Here is a 12,471-nt window from a genome sequence, read left to right as displayed (position 1 = left end):
CAACCCAGGGCCACGGCCCCCACCCAGGCAGGACAGGGCCCCCCGCCGGTGCAGGCAACACCCCGCTGATACACCGGCGCCCAGCCAGCGACCCGCGACGGAGCGCAGGGCGGATGTCCAGTCAGAGAAGAAGAGGGGAAGGCGGAGGCAGGAGAACGCCGAGGAACTGTAATGGGGCGATGCAAGATCGGAGCCTCCCCTCTGCATAGGCTGCCGGCCGCGGGATTGGGGTGGGGGGTCGGGGCTCCGATCGTGACATGTTTTTAACGAGCAACGTCACTCTTGTGCGTCGGAAGTCGTCTCCACAACAACACAGATGGCGAACGGGAGAGCCGACAATATGTTCCTATCTGCGGTAAATTCAGTTTTACATGACCAAAAACACATAACACGCGCTAGCCATTTTGAATAAACTTCTCCGTTCTCCGCTCTTCGTATGTTTACGTCCTCGTGCTAGAGTTTCTTGTCGCTTTACCAACATCACGTCCGCCCGTCACTGATTGGTCCACTCCGCTGTCTGGTTGCTGAGGCTTGCTCTGCCCTGGTAATTTGATCCGCTGAACAGTCACCAGACTCTATGGCTGGAACAGCGGTGAGTCTGGAGTTCCCGGCTAGAAGGACAGCACAGTGCGAGATACAGTGTGACTGCACAGAATTCTATAGAGTTGATATTTTGGTGTAAATTATTTTGAGTTTATCGGTGTTTATTTGGATGTTGCTTTAACACTAGCAGCGTAAAGATCGCTCTTGGCACAGTGTCAATTAGGTGAGTTGAACACAGATGCCTGTGGCAGAGTTAAATGTACTTCTAGGAGAGTGAATCAGCCACAGTCAGTTTAAGCGCATGTGTACGAAAATATCTATTAGGGCCTCTGCGCTCTCAGCCCCGGTCCAAATTCTCCCAGTGTGTGTAGGTGTGTCAACATTCTGATTACAGGATTGGACAGATAAGTGAACCAACATCAATCAACATCCACAGCATACTTAAGCTGGTGTTCTGTCGATTGAACACCTGTGCCTCAACGGTATGGCAATTTGGCCCCTAATTGTGCATTTGCCATAGGAACGTAATGCTATTGGACACTATTGGTGTGTTTTAAGGTGCAAAAACTTGTAGATGAAGTGACACTACATCTGTAAATAGTTTTGTCTGTAAATAGGTGGATTTTGGCTGGTGTTGTCAGACTCTCACACCCCCTGCTAAAATGCTTCCTGTTTGTACTACAGACTTCTGCCTTCTAGGACAGTGATGCCCAACCACTGGTCCGGGGACCGGTACCGGTCTATGGCGCATTTGCTACTGGGCCATGGAGAAATGATAAATAATTTGTTAACGACCACAATCTGGCGTGTGCCTCTTGACACATCAATATGCCTGTCTACTCTTTTGACTAATCAGGGTAGAGATTTGTGTACGTAGCCCTCTAGTGGTTGGCCGCCATTACTGGGGTGTTTGCACACCTATAGCAGCCCAGCGCCAGTCAATACATACAGTAATGTTAGCTGCTGTGGACTGTGTGCTGTGGGTAGCGATGTCTTTGGACAGCTGTTTTACAAGGAAAAGGCTACCTGCTGAGCGGGAAGAGGAGCCTACAACCCAGTGTATTCTGCATAATATGTGGCTGGAAGCTAGCAAACGAGGCAACAAAAGCGAATCATAGACCTCATAATGATAGTGTCCGTTCGCTGTCACTGAGTAGCATTTGCAATCGCTACACAAGACTAACAATATAAATTACCCCCAAGAAAGGTCAGAGACGTAAGACAACCAGAGGACATAATATATAAGAAAGACAGGGGATATGGGGGTAAAGGATAGCTTGTTAAAACAGGAGAACGTCATTGTCAGTGGCGAAAGGAAAAAGATGTGGATCAGCTCGGCTCTTTTTCAGCTCTCGACACTCAAGCCATCGCTTTAACTGAACATTTGTATATTCTTCCACATCTTTACCAGTTAATTTGGCACAAAGGAAATCATTTTCGGACATAATTGGAAGGTTTAGCTCTGTAAACATCTCCTTCGTAGACTATTTCCATCCATTTACTATTGGGGACAAACGTTAGCGTGTCCCCCCTTAGCAACAGTTACTAACGTCCTGAATATTAATGAGCGGAAGTGACGTGTAGCGTGCGGTAAGCCATTAGGCACAACACCGTATGTCAAGTTTTACATAATGTACACCCGACTAACGTGCACTTGTCTCGTTTTAAGGATATTGACAACAAATGTACATTTTGTAAGACTGAACCTGAAAGCGTGACTCATTTGTTTTATGGTTGCCCCATTAGTGCAAAGTTTTGGACGGATCTTCAAAAATATATTTTATGTCAAACTAAACAAAACATTGACTTAAAGGGAAAAACAATCATTACTGTATTTGAATCCAAAGATTAAAAAAAAAAAATTACTATATTAAATCTTTATATATTGCTAGGGAAATTTCATATTCATAAATCTAAATTTTAAAAAGTAAATCCGAAATTTAAAATTCTTTTGGTTGAATTTGAATCATATTTGACATCACTTAATATGATACAAAATAATAAATGCAAGTCTACTCTAGAAGCTCATGCAAAATTGTTTAGCTTATAATATATTGAGTTTCCTCTTGAATTATTATTTATATTTATTTATTTTTATTTTTATTTTTTTGTATGTCTTACGATGTAGACGTGTTGAGAAGATTATATTCCATGTGAACTAGTTGCTTTGTATTATTGTCTGTTATGTGTATGTTTGGTATTGTTCAATTTTAAAAAAATTAAAAAAAAACACCTTACGTCAGTTCACCATCATGCTGAACGTGTCGTCTTACGTTAAAACAATTTAACTTTGCATTGGCAACTCACATGCAAATACACACGTTGTTTGGATTTTATTAGCCATTAAGTAAGGTAGCGTGTCCCCCCTTAGCATCAGTTGCTAACGTCATGAATATTAATAAGCGGAAGTGACGTAGAACGAGCGGTAAGCCATTAGACACAACACCGTACGTCAGTTCGCCACCATGTTGAATGTGTCATCTTACGTTTAAACAATGTAACTTTGCATTGGTAACTCACAGGCAAATACACACGTTGTTAGGATTTTATTTGCCATTAAGTAAATGTTTATAATGGGTTGCTTGAGAGTTATATGTTTTGTAATTTATCATGACTATGTTACATCGTGAAGCACCATTGCTTGCGCTTTAAGGTGAAACTAAGATCGAACATTTTAACTTTATTTTTGGTTAATCATGGGTACTTAAATTGGTGACAGGTAACATGAGTCCAGACAACCCGGAAGTGGTTCCTCATCTGAAAGTTTTTTTTGTTTGTTTGTTTGTTTTTTGCCGGACGATAGGTTTCCAAGACATGTTACGCTGTTTTTCATTAAAATGTCAATCTGAAATGAACGTTTTGATGCCACGCAGTGGCGACTCCTCGTGGTTGTTGTGACAATCACTCGACAACGCAACCCTCGTTTGGCAGGTGAAGCCCCTCCGCTTAGCCATTGTGTAGCCAAGCGGCTAACGCAACTAGCTTCAACGCCGCTTTTCTACTTTCTTTACGCAGGCGGAAAACTTACAAGGCGCAGGTAAACTGTTTTGCATTCGATATTCATCTTGTCATTCGATCGCCCTTCTGAGTCAAATGTATGAAGTGTTGTGCATTTCTGGAAGCGTTTACATATGCGAGCTGTCATAATATAGGCCCGCGCTGTTCTTTTGTTCATAACAAGACAACATAAAGGTATTGACATATTTTTTAGTAACTACAAAAATGCACATACGAGTACACACAATGTGCAACATTTTCAATCTATGAAGTCAGTCTTTTAACGTCACTGGAAACGCTACCTCTTGGCCGAAGGAAAACTAGCGAACGTCACTTCTGATTATTATTGTGATGTGGATGATTGCTTGTGTTTAGCGTCAGGGTTTCTGTATGTAAACCTAGGAATTTGATTTTTTTCCTTCACATATGTGCGATCAAAATATTGATTGTCATCACATTTGATCCTATTAGAAACCTGAGAATAATTTCCTTAAGTATCTTGGTTCAGTCATTACTGCATTGTACTCACTATTAAATACAAAAAAATCTCCACAGCTTTATTTAGTTATATATTTAATTTCTTGGCACTAGGGAATACTTGTAATGCAACTGGTGTTCACAACACAAATGATAATGTGCTTTTTTCAATACGGAAACATGGGTTGAGATTCGATACATAATCGATATCTTTAAAGACATAATATTTCGATCACCATAAAATACAGTTTTGAAGCAATAGGATTCGAAACAGTCGAGAAACAGCAATAGAATGTATTATTATTTTTTAATTTAGACATTAATCAGTAATTGGTCCTATTACATACAAAGTCATTTTTACAGTATTTACAAACAGGTTAATGCAGTTTATTGCATAGCATTTTTCTTTTAAGGCTGTTGTATGTCTGTATGTATATATAATAGAATAGTAATAATAATAGTAGTAACAGTAATAATAGTACTAGTAATGGTATTAGTATTTAGTGTTGCACCGATACCATTTTTTGGCCCCGATACCAATACCTGGCTGTGCAGTATCGGTCGATACCGATACCACCCCATTTATATATGGCAGAAAACACTCAGGTGACTTGAAGTTCCGCTCTGAAACCCCCAATTTAGCCAACTTTCCAAATTGTCCGATATGCACGTGTGATACATCATTGGCAAGCTTAAAATCTCAATTTTCTGGGGAAGAAAAATTTTTAACAGGAGGGCATTTAAAAAAAATGTAAACAGCAAAATCCTATCTGGAGGTGAGAGCACGCGAGAGCAGAATTTCAGACGCCATGACTTTAACTAGATATTATCGCGTACTTACCTTGTTTCGATCCAAAAACTCCATATAGCATGTATCACTGAGAGTCAAGACACAGCTGTGGATGGCCACAGCTGGATTTTTGGGGGATTTTATGGGTGAAACATGGTAATATAACAAGGGTCACTATGCAATTGTAGACATCAAGGTGTGGTCGACATTTCCTTTTTCATATATTTACCTTTTTAAACGTTTTTTCCCCCTATTTTTCTTTGTTTGGATCGATTATTTATTATCTAACATATCGGAAAAAATGCGACAGAAACAAAAAAAAAATACAATTATGTGATAGTTATGAGGTAAATATCCGTGACTTTTTTGCAGACACCATTTTTTTCATTGTGACGTCATTTGTTTAAAAGTTTAAAATATGCGAGTGAATAATTTTTTAAAGTCTTTTTTTTTTAAACGAAATATTAGACATCAATTAATGATTCTATGCTAAAAATGACAGTCATTTTGAATAATAAATATAATTAATTACCTTTGTTTTATGGCTGGGTTGAAACAAAAGCGGTTGCGCGCTGTCTGTAAACAGGGGTTTTCAGGGTAAAACGGGCAAATTGAAAATAGTTCGGGGGCTTCATGCGCCATGAATCTGCTATGGCAGCATATAGACATACAATATGTTTATGTCTATCAAACACAACAGTGGTTTTGGCTTAAAATACAGCAGTTTCTTTTAAAGAGGAGTGCAAGAGCAGAAACTGCTTTTTCAGTCTTGTCTGTGTTTTCCGCCATGTGTATATATATATATATATATATATATTTTTTTTTTTTTCCAAAGAGCTACATACTTGGATGTGAAACCATTCCTATCATGGCTTTGTCAAGCTGCTGCTTATCTTTGCAAAACAGAAAAAAGACTAATACAAAGTGAATAGTCTACTAAACCCTAGTAGACAAAAGTTGAATAAACCTTTGGCTCTCAAAGTCCAAAATAGTGCTACATTTATGAAATCAAAACATGTATAATACTAGCCCAACAGTAAGAAAGTAAAAATAAATTCATAATGATAAACTCTGAATGAACTGAATAAACCTTTTTAAACCTCTCAAAGGCCAAACAGTGCAACTTTCATGAAATTATAAGTAATAATAATTGACCACAGCATCGTGTCTCTCTATTAGCATCCTTCTCTGTGCCCCAGCAACAACATACATACTTACTTACGGATTACTTCTACAGCACTTTTGAATAGGCTTGCCACCCGTCCTTTGAAACAAGGAATCGTTGGTTTAAAAGTTGCGTTCCGTATTGCTTCAATACAGAACGCAACTTTTAAATGAACGAATATATATAGATAGATAGATTTCTATGCATTTTAGGAGTTTGGGGAAGTCCCTATTTTTCGTCACCTGTACAGCTTTGAGCGGGAGGGGGGAGTCCCTTATTTCTAAATCTGAAAGGTGGCAACCCTACTTTGGAAACAGGTCCCATATTACTGTGGCATTTCTTTCAGTAAAAGACAATAAAAGTAAAGTAGACGTAGTGAACTGACCAGAGATCGTTGCTTCCGGTCCAACGCCCTTCCTCTGGATAGCAGTCCTGCTGTTGTAGGCTCAAACTCTTTTGTGTTCGGTCACATGTTTCGTCTTCAAATGTTTTATCAGGTTCGAGCTATTGAAACTGGACGATTTCATGCCACCGCCCGAAACTTTCAGGCCGCAAATCTTGCATGCTGTTATTGTACTTGACGGAGATTATAAACGGAAATATGTCCAGACCGCCGACATTTCACTCTAGTAGTTTGTTTTTCCTCCATATGAAAAAGCGGCCCCGGCATTGGTCAAGAGTGGCTATTGGCCCGCTCTCATTGGTCTGTAGCAGGCCAATAGCAATAGCTGCTTGGCATACAAAGTGTTCACGTGTCATCACACAACACAGAGACAGAGTGTCATGCATCAATAATCGATTTATAATCGAATCGGAGCCTCTGAATCGTAATCGAATCGTTAGGTGCCCAAAGATTCCCACCTCTAGTAATCATAGTATATAATAGAATTAAACAAAGGAATTGACCTTGATAATGTGATAGTTGAGTGAGCAGGTAAGGTCACAGTAGTCTTTAGTTTGAAAACCAAAAATGCACTTCAGTGCCATTTTTTGCTGCAAATTTTATTGCATTAACTAGACATTGACTGTTATGGGATTTCCAAATGCCGATATCTAAAAACAATTTCAGCCGATTTTAAAGCCGGTTTTGTAAGCCGGTATTTTAGGCGGGTATACTTTTTTTAAGCACGTAGATGATGAAAGGCGTTGTTTTTTAAATTGCTTCAACAGCTTTAAATTTACAATGATGACTTAAACAATTAATTCAGTCTAGTGCTACCAAACCAACAAACACAGCACTTCTTTTTATGATTATACACACTCCGTAAGAACAGTACATTATTTTTAAATAATTAAACCCACCGAGATGTCACAACAAGATATAAACAATTAAGAGTGAGAGTTTAAGAGGATGCGCGCCATGCTAAAGCTAATACTAACGCAAATGCTACGCAAACACTTCGAGTTACATTTTGACTGTAAGGATCACTCAGTAAACACATTGAAAGGCTGAAGCAATATTGCACACTCTCTTATACAAGATAAAAAACTAATCTTTCAATATTTACAAAACAGGCAAGCCTGAAGCCTCCTGTAGCAGCTTGCCTTCAAACGAGAAGGGTCAGACTGCAGCCGGAGCCACCCTACAAACCACGCCTCATACAAACTAAGCCCCTGTTGATACAGTGGCGCGAAGAATTTGTTTACTGTTCTATGTGAAGTTCAAAGGTTTTTTTGGGACAATAGGCCCTAGCCCAATTCTTTATCCTTAACTTACTAGACACAGGGGTATTTTAGATATTGCGATAATTAGATTGTAACTAGCAATTGCTATTTTTGGAAGTCATTTTATGTTGTGAATCAACAGTTAAAGTTGTTAAAATTGCTCCCGTGATTGCATTATTCCTTTATTTCCTTTCTGTCTACTTTGGACATGTGAAAGTTTCAAAACTGTTTCATCATTTAAAGATAGAATGAAGTCAAATTTTGCCGATTTAGTATTTAATATAAAAAGTTACTCACCTTAGGTTCCGTACAACAGAGCCTTCCTGAGAAGTCTACTGTTTTAAGATGGCGGATGTTTACTAACACCGACGAGTCTGTCATTTCACATCTAGTTGTCTATACATGTGCTAACGCCGCCGTGTCTGTCATTTCACATCTAGTTCTATATACATGTGATATCTACCGTAGCATCATGTGGGCATAGTTTGTAGCAATGTAGGCTTGTTTGGAGGCTGTTGGCTGCAGTCAGGTATTACTGGTGATGCAAAGTCAAAATGCCAAGTCAACACACTTTTGAAATTGAATAAAAAGCACGAACCCCAATTACAATTTGTAGTAACGTAGCATAATGTGGGCGAAGTTTGTAGCAACGTGGGCATGGTTTGTAGTGGCTATCGGCGGCAGTCAGTTATTATTGCTTCAAGCTGCTGCAGGGTCCTTCCGGGGTCCTACCGTCAGTCAGCGGCGGTCACAATTGCCCACACAGATACCTGATCAAAATCCTTTTTTATGGGCTTTTTCTGTTTTGTCAATTGGCTGATGGCCGATGTTGGAAAGAAGTCCATATATAGGCCCGATATATCGGTCAACCTCTAGAATTAACTATTGTTGCATCCCTATTTTTAATAAATGACTGTTGTTTAATTATTACATGAATTGGTTCTGGGCCAAGGGCATCACTGAAATCCTTGGAAAAAGATAAAGCAACATTTAAAATAGGAAATTCTGTTACTGCTTCCAAACATCAGGTGCAATATGACTTTTAACCATCCTGGGGCACTTGACTAATAGACGTACAGTATATGAGCTCTTAAAGCACATTGGAGAATATGACACTTGAATATGAACAAATTCAAATTGTGAAAAAAGTTTACTTTTATCACATTAATCCACCATTCTGCTTTTTTCCTCCCCCACTGCAGACATGCCAACTCTAAAACTAATCACTGTGACTGACACTCATTATTCAGCTACGTTGCTGAAGTCATTGAATGAGCAGCGGAAGAGTGGATTATTTTGCGACGTCACCATAATAGTACAAGACAAGAAGTTCCGCGCTCACAAAACCATCCTGTCTGCATCGAGTACATATTTCCATCAGCTCTTTGTTGTCTCTGGGCAAGTCATTGAACTCAACTGCATCCGAGCTGAGATCTTCGAACATGTCCTCAATTACATATACAGCTCAAAGATCGTTCGTATTCGCTCGGACTTGCTGGAGGAGCTCATGAGCGCCGGGCAGACACTTGGGGTGAAGTTCATTGCTAACCTGGCGACCCCGCTTTCCCAAGTCATATGTGTGCCCGGTTTATCAAAGGATGAAGACCCCCAAAACCAAATATCATCAGTGATGAATACGCCCATCATTTCGGAGTCCTACTCCATATCTACGGAGGAGTTCAAACAGTCGAGCAACACCGCGAATAAGGACGAGGACTCGGACGATGACGTCATGTTCATCTCAAAGACAGACGCCGGAGCTCAGAAAGCCTCGGGGGACATCATTTGTCTGGACTCAGCAAATGTGGATAAAGTTGAAAAGGCTCAAAGTGAAGAATCTTCAAGTGCAAAATTGAAAGAAGCCGCAGTAACGCAAGATGTAAAGTTTCCTGACAGAAGCCCGTTGCACAGTCCCGACAGCAGCTCCAATAACCTCAATTCCCCCGCCAGAATGTCGCCAGGAAGTACTCCCACCACGCCAGCAAGGTCCAGCAGCTTCAACCCTGAGTTGCCCGCTGCGCCGCAGTCGTTTGGAAACGGCAGAGTGATGGAAAACAATGACGTATTAGGAGTCCAAAAAAAGCAAATTTTCACTTTGCCGCAGCAAGGAGATTCCAAAATCCGATTGCTGGACATCTCGGATAGCCCTTCCGGTCCAAGAAATATTGTCAATCCTGCGATGGCGACGAAAAAGACGGTCACGCTTCACACAGCCAAGGAAATTGATTCAATTTCACCTGATTGTAAAGTTTACGCCAATATTGGAGAGAACACTTACGACATTGTACCAGTGAAGGAAGATCCAGGAGAGGGAGGCTCGAACGCTAACAAAGAGAAGAGATCCATACCGGAATTTTCCGAGAACCCTAAGTCCTCGCCGGACAAGAAAAAGTCCAAATCCGAGTCCGAGAACCACTACGAGCTGATCATGGATGGCAAGACTTTCTACGTGTGCACCGTGTGCAAACGTCCTTACGTGTGTCGAACAAGCCTCCGCCGTCACTTCAATACGCACTCGTGGGAAAGGAAGTACCCGTGCCGCTACTGCGACAAAGTCTTCGCCCTGGCCGAGTACAGGACTAAACACGAAATTCAACACACGGGCGAGCGGCGCTACCAGTGCCTGATGTGCCACGGTACCTTCCTCAACTACCAGCTACTCTCCAACCACTGCAAGCAAGTGCATCACATAGCCCCCAGCGGCAAGAAGGCCAAGGACGGGGAAGACAACATTTACCGCTTGCTGCCTTTCAAGGCGACGCAGACGAAGGCCTACTCGTGGAGCGCAGACGTGTCGGGTGGGCCATTCATCGGCCAGGACGGCGGCACTTACCGCGCGCCCCCTACTCCAGAGGGTGTCCCCCCACCTGCTCAGAGCCAGGCGTTGAATTGGGACGATATTTTCGAATCTGAAGAGCACATGCTAATGGGCCGACCGGGGGCGCCCAACAATGTCAACCCACCCGAGGCCAAATCGGAGTTTAATTTTAACATTCCGGAGACATACTGAGCTGCGCTGGCCCGCGCCTTCACTCGTGCCTTTTTGGAAGGCCCCCCCGCTTGGACTTCCACGGCTCCTCTGTGGATCTTCATTTCACTGTGGTGGTCCGGACGAGGGAATGTTCACACACATGACTGCAATGCTTGTTCTTTTAAAATGTGGCCCAAACAACCTTGATCACTTGTTTTAAGACTTTGGCTATTATACGGTTAATAGACACACACAACTTGTTACGGTGTTGATATTTGCTGCCCAAATATTGAAATTTAAGCTGTGTTTCCCTAACTCAATTGAGCCAAGGTACGTGTTTTACATTACAGAAATGTTACGGCGCACCTCTAAAGAAAGAAGCCACAAAAGTATATGGGCCGGAAAAAAATGATAACCTCATCTTCCTTTACTTAATAATGTACTTAGTGAGTAATCTGGGCCCACTTGTTGGAACACAGTTTTTCTTCTGAATGGCGACAGATGGATACATTTATGGAATTGTACTTTCTGCCACCTACAGCAGTTAAAAAAAAAAAAAAAAGCATTTATTTGATGTGCTTAGGTAGGCCTGAACGATATATCGTTGGAACATTGCTGTGCGGATGAGCAATACTCGCATCAGAAGGACGTACGATTTTTTTTGTGTTTTTTTTTTTTTAAGAACACGCAAACTTGTTTTTATGCTTCATGCTAGTACAGTACAGTACAGTACAGTACTCCCTCCTCAACAGTGCAGATCATGTTTGGTTCTTAAAGTCAATGATGATTGACAGGTTTGTAGCTTTGATTTGGCAGATGAGGCTTGGTAGCTCCACATATCAAAGGCGCAAATGTGGTAATTAGAGGTGTGCGAAATTTCCGATTTGATTATTCGCGATTTGGCCCTGGAAGATTCGTGAACGATTCACAAACATCCAAATTTCAATTATCGAAATATGTCAAGTAAAGCGGAACTAAAACACAGTCAGCGCGGTCTTCAGGACACAATGAGGAACGGACCGAGAGTAAACATCATGCTTGTCATTATCTGGGTAATGACAATGCTCAACTCACAGCTTTGGCTCAACTCATGCCGCTAGATAAAAAAACAATAATACCTGACTGCTGCCGACAGCCGCTACAAACTACATCCACATAATGCTATGGTAGATATCACATGTGTAAAGAACTAGATGCGAAATGACAGACTTGCCGACGTTAGTAAACAGCCGCCATCTTAAAGCAGTAGACTTCCCTGGAAGGCTGTTGTAGCGAACCTTCCTGGCAAACCTAATTAACTTTTTATCTAAAATACTAAATCGGCAAAATTTTGACTTGAATCTATTTTTAAAACAGTTTTAAAACTTTCACATGTCGAAAGTAGACAGAAAGGAAATTATGGAATAACGGGAGCAATTTTAACAACTTTAACGGTTGATTCACAACATTAAATTAATTGAATGTAGTTTAAAGCTGCTGATACAGAATGGGGACTTGAGTATTTTATTGACTGTTTTGAACTGTTAACTTGATCCTGAAATAGTCGTTTATTTAAGCCTGAGAGGCTTTTTGTACAATTTTTGTAAGTATTGTACGAAACATTAAAAGCAGCTAATAGCTTGGGGGGCGGGAGGGAGGGGGTCATCAATAATCGATTTATAATCTAATCGTAGCCTCTGAATCATAATCGTAATCGAACCGTTAGGTGCCCAAAGATTCCCACCACTAGTGTTAATCATCGTTTAGCTTGTTACACACTAGTGGTAGTGTGCTCTGGCAAATCATTGTGTAAGTGAGAGGCTGTTGTCGGCAGTGTGAGCGTCAAAAGTGTGAGTGAATTTGAGTGGACTCACTCAATGAAGC

General features: G+C 41.0%; 1 protein-coding gene across 3 annotated transcripts; it reads left to right on the top strand.

Annotated features, from left to right (window-relative positions):
* Positions 1–3,312: 3,312 nt before the first annotated feature.
* Positions 3,313–12,226, top strand: zbtb33 (zinc finger and BTB domain containing 33). Of its 3 annotated transcripts, XM_057850636.1 has the most exons (3): positions 3,313–3,474; positions 3,559–3,580; positions 8,840–12,226. In XM_057850636.1, exon 3 carries the CDS (start codon positions 8,842–8,844, stop codon positions 10,645–10,647), a length of 1,806 nt encoding a protein of 601 aa, XP_057706619.1. In that variant the 5' UTR covers positions 3,313–3,474; positions 3,559–3,580; positions 8,840–8,841; the 3' UTR covers positions 10,648–12,226. The 3 variants fall into 3 exon arrangements, with proteins under 3 accessions (XP_057706619.1, XP_057706620.1, XP_057706618.1); XM_057850637.1 differs by lacking the exon at positions 3,559–3,580; XM_057850635.1 differs by having other exon boundaries at positions 3,313–3,580.
* The last annotated feature ends 245 nt before the right edge of the window (positions 12,227–12,471 follow it).

The sequence above is a fragment of the Corythoichthys intestinalis genome, chromosome 11, assembly GCF_030265065.1.
Source record: "Corythoichthys intestinalis isolate RoL2023-P3 chromosome 11, ASM3026506v1, whole genome shotgun sequence".
Taxonomy (NCBI): domain Eukaryota; kingdom Metazoa; phylum Chordata; class Actinopteri; order Syngnathiformes; family Syngnathidae; genus Corythoichthys; species Corythoichthys intestinalis.
The sequence above is the reverse complement of the archived record's forward strand: the minus strand, read 5'-3'. Positions and strand labels throughout refer to the sequence as shown.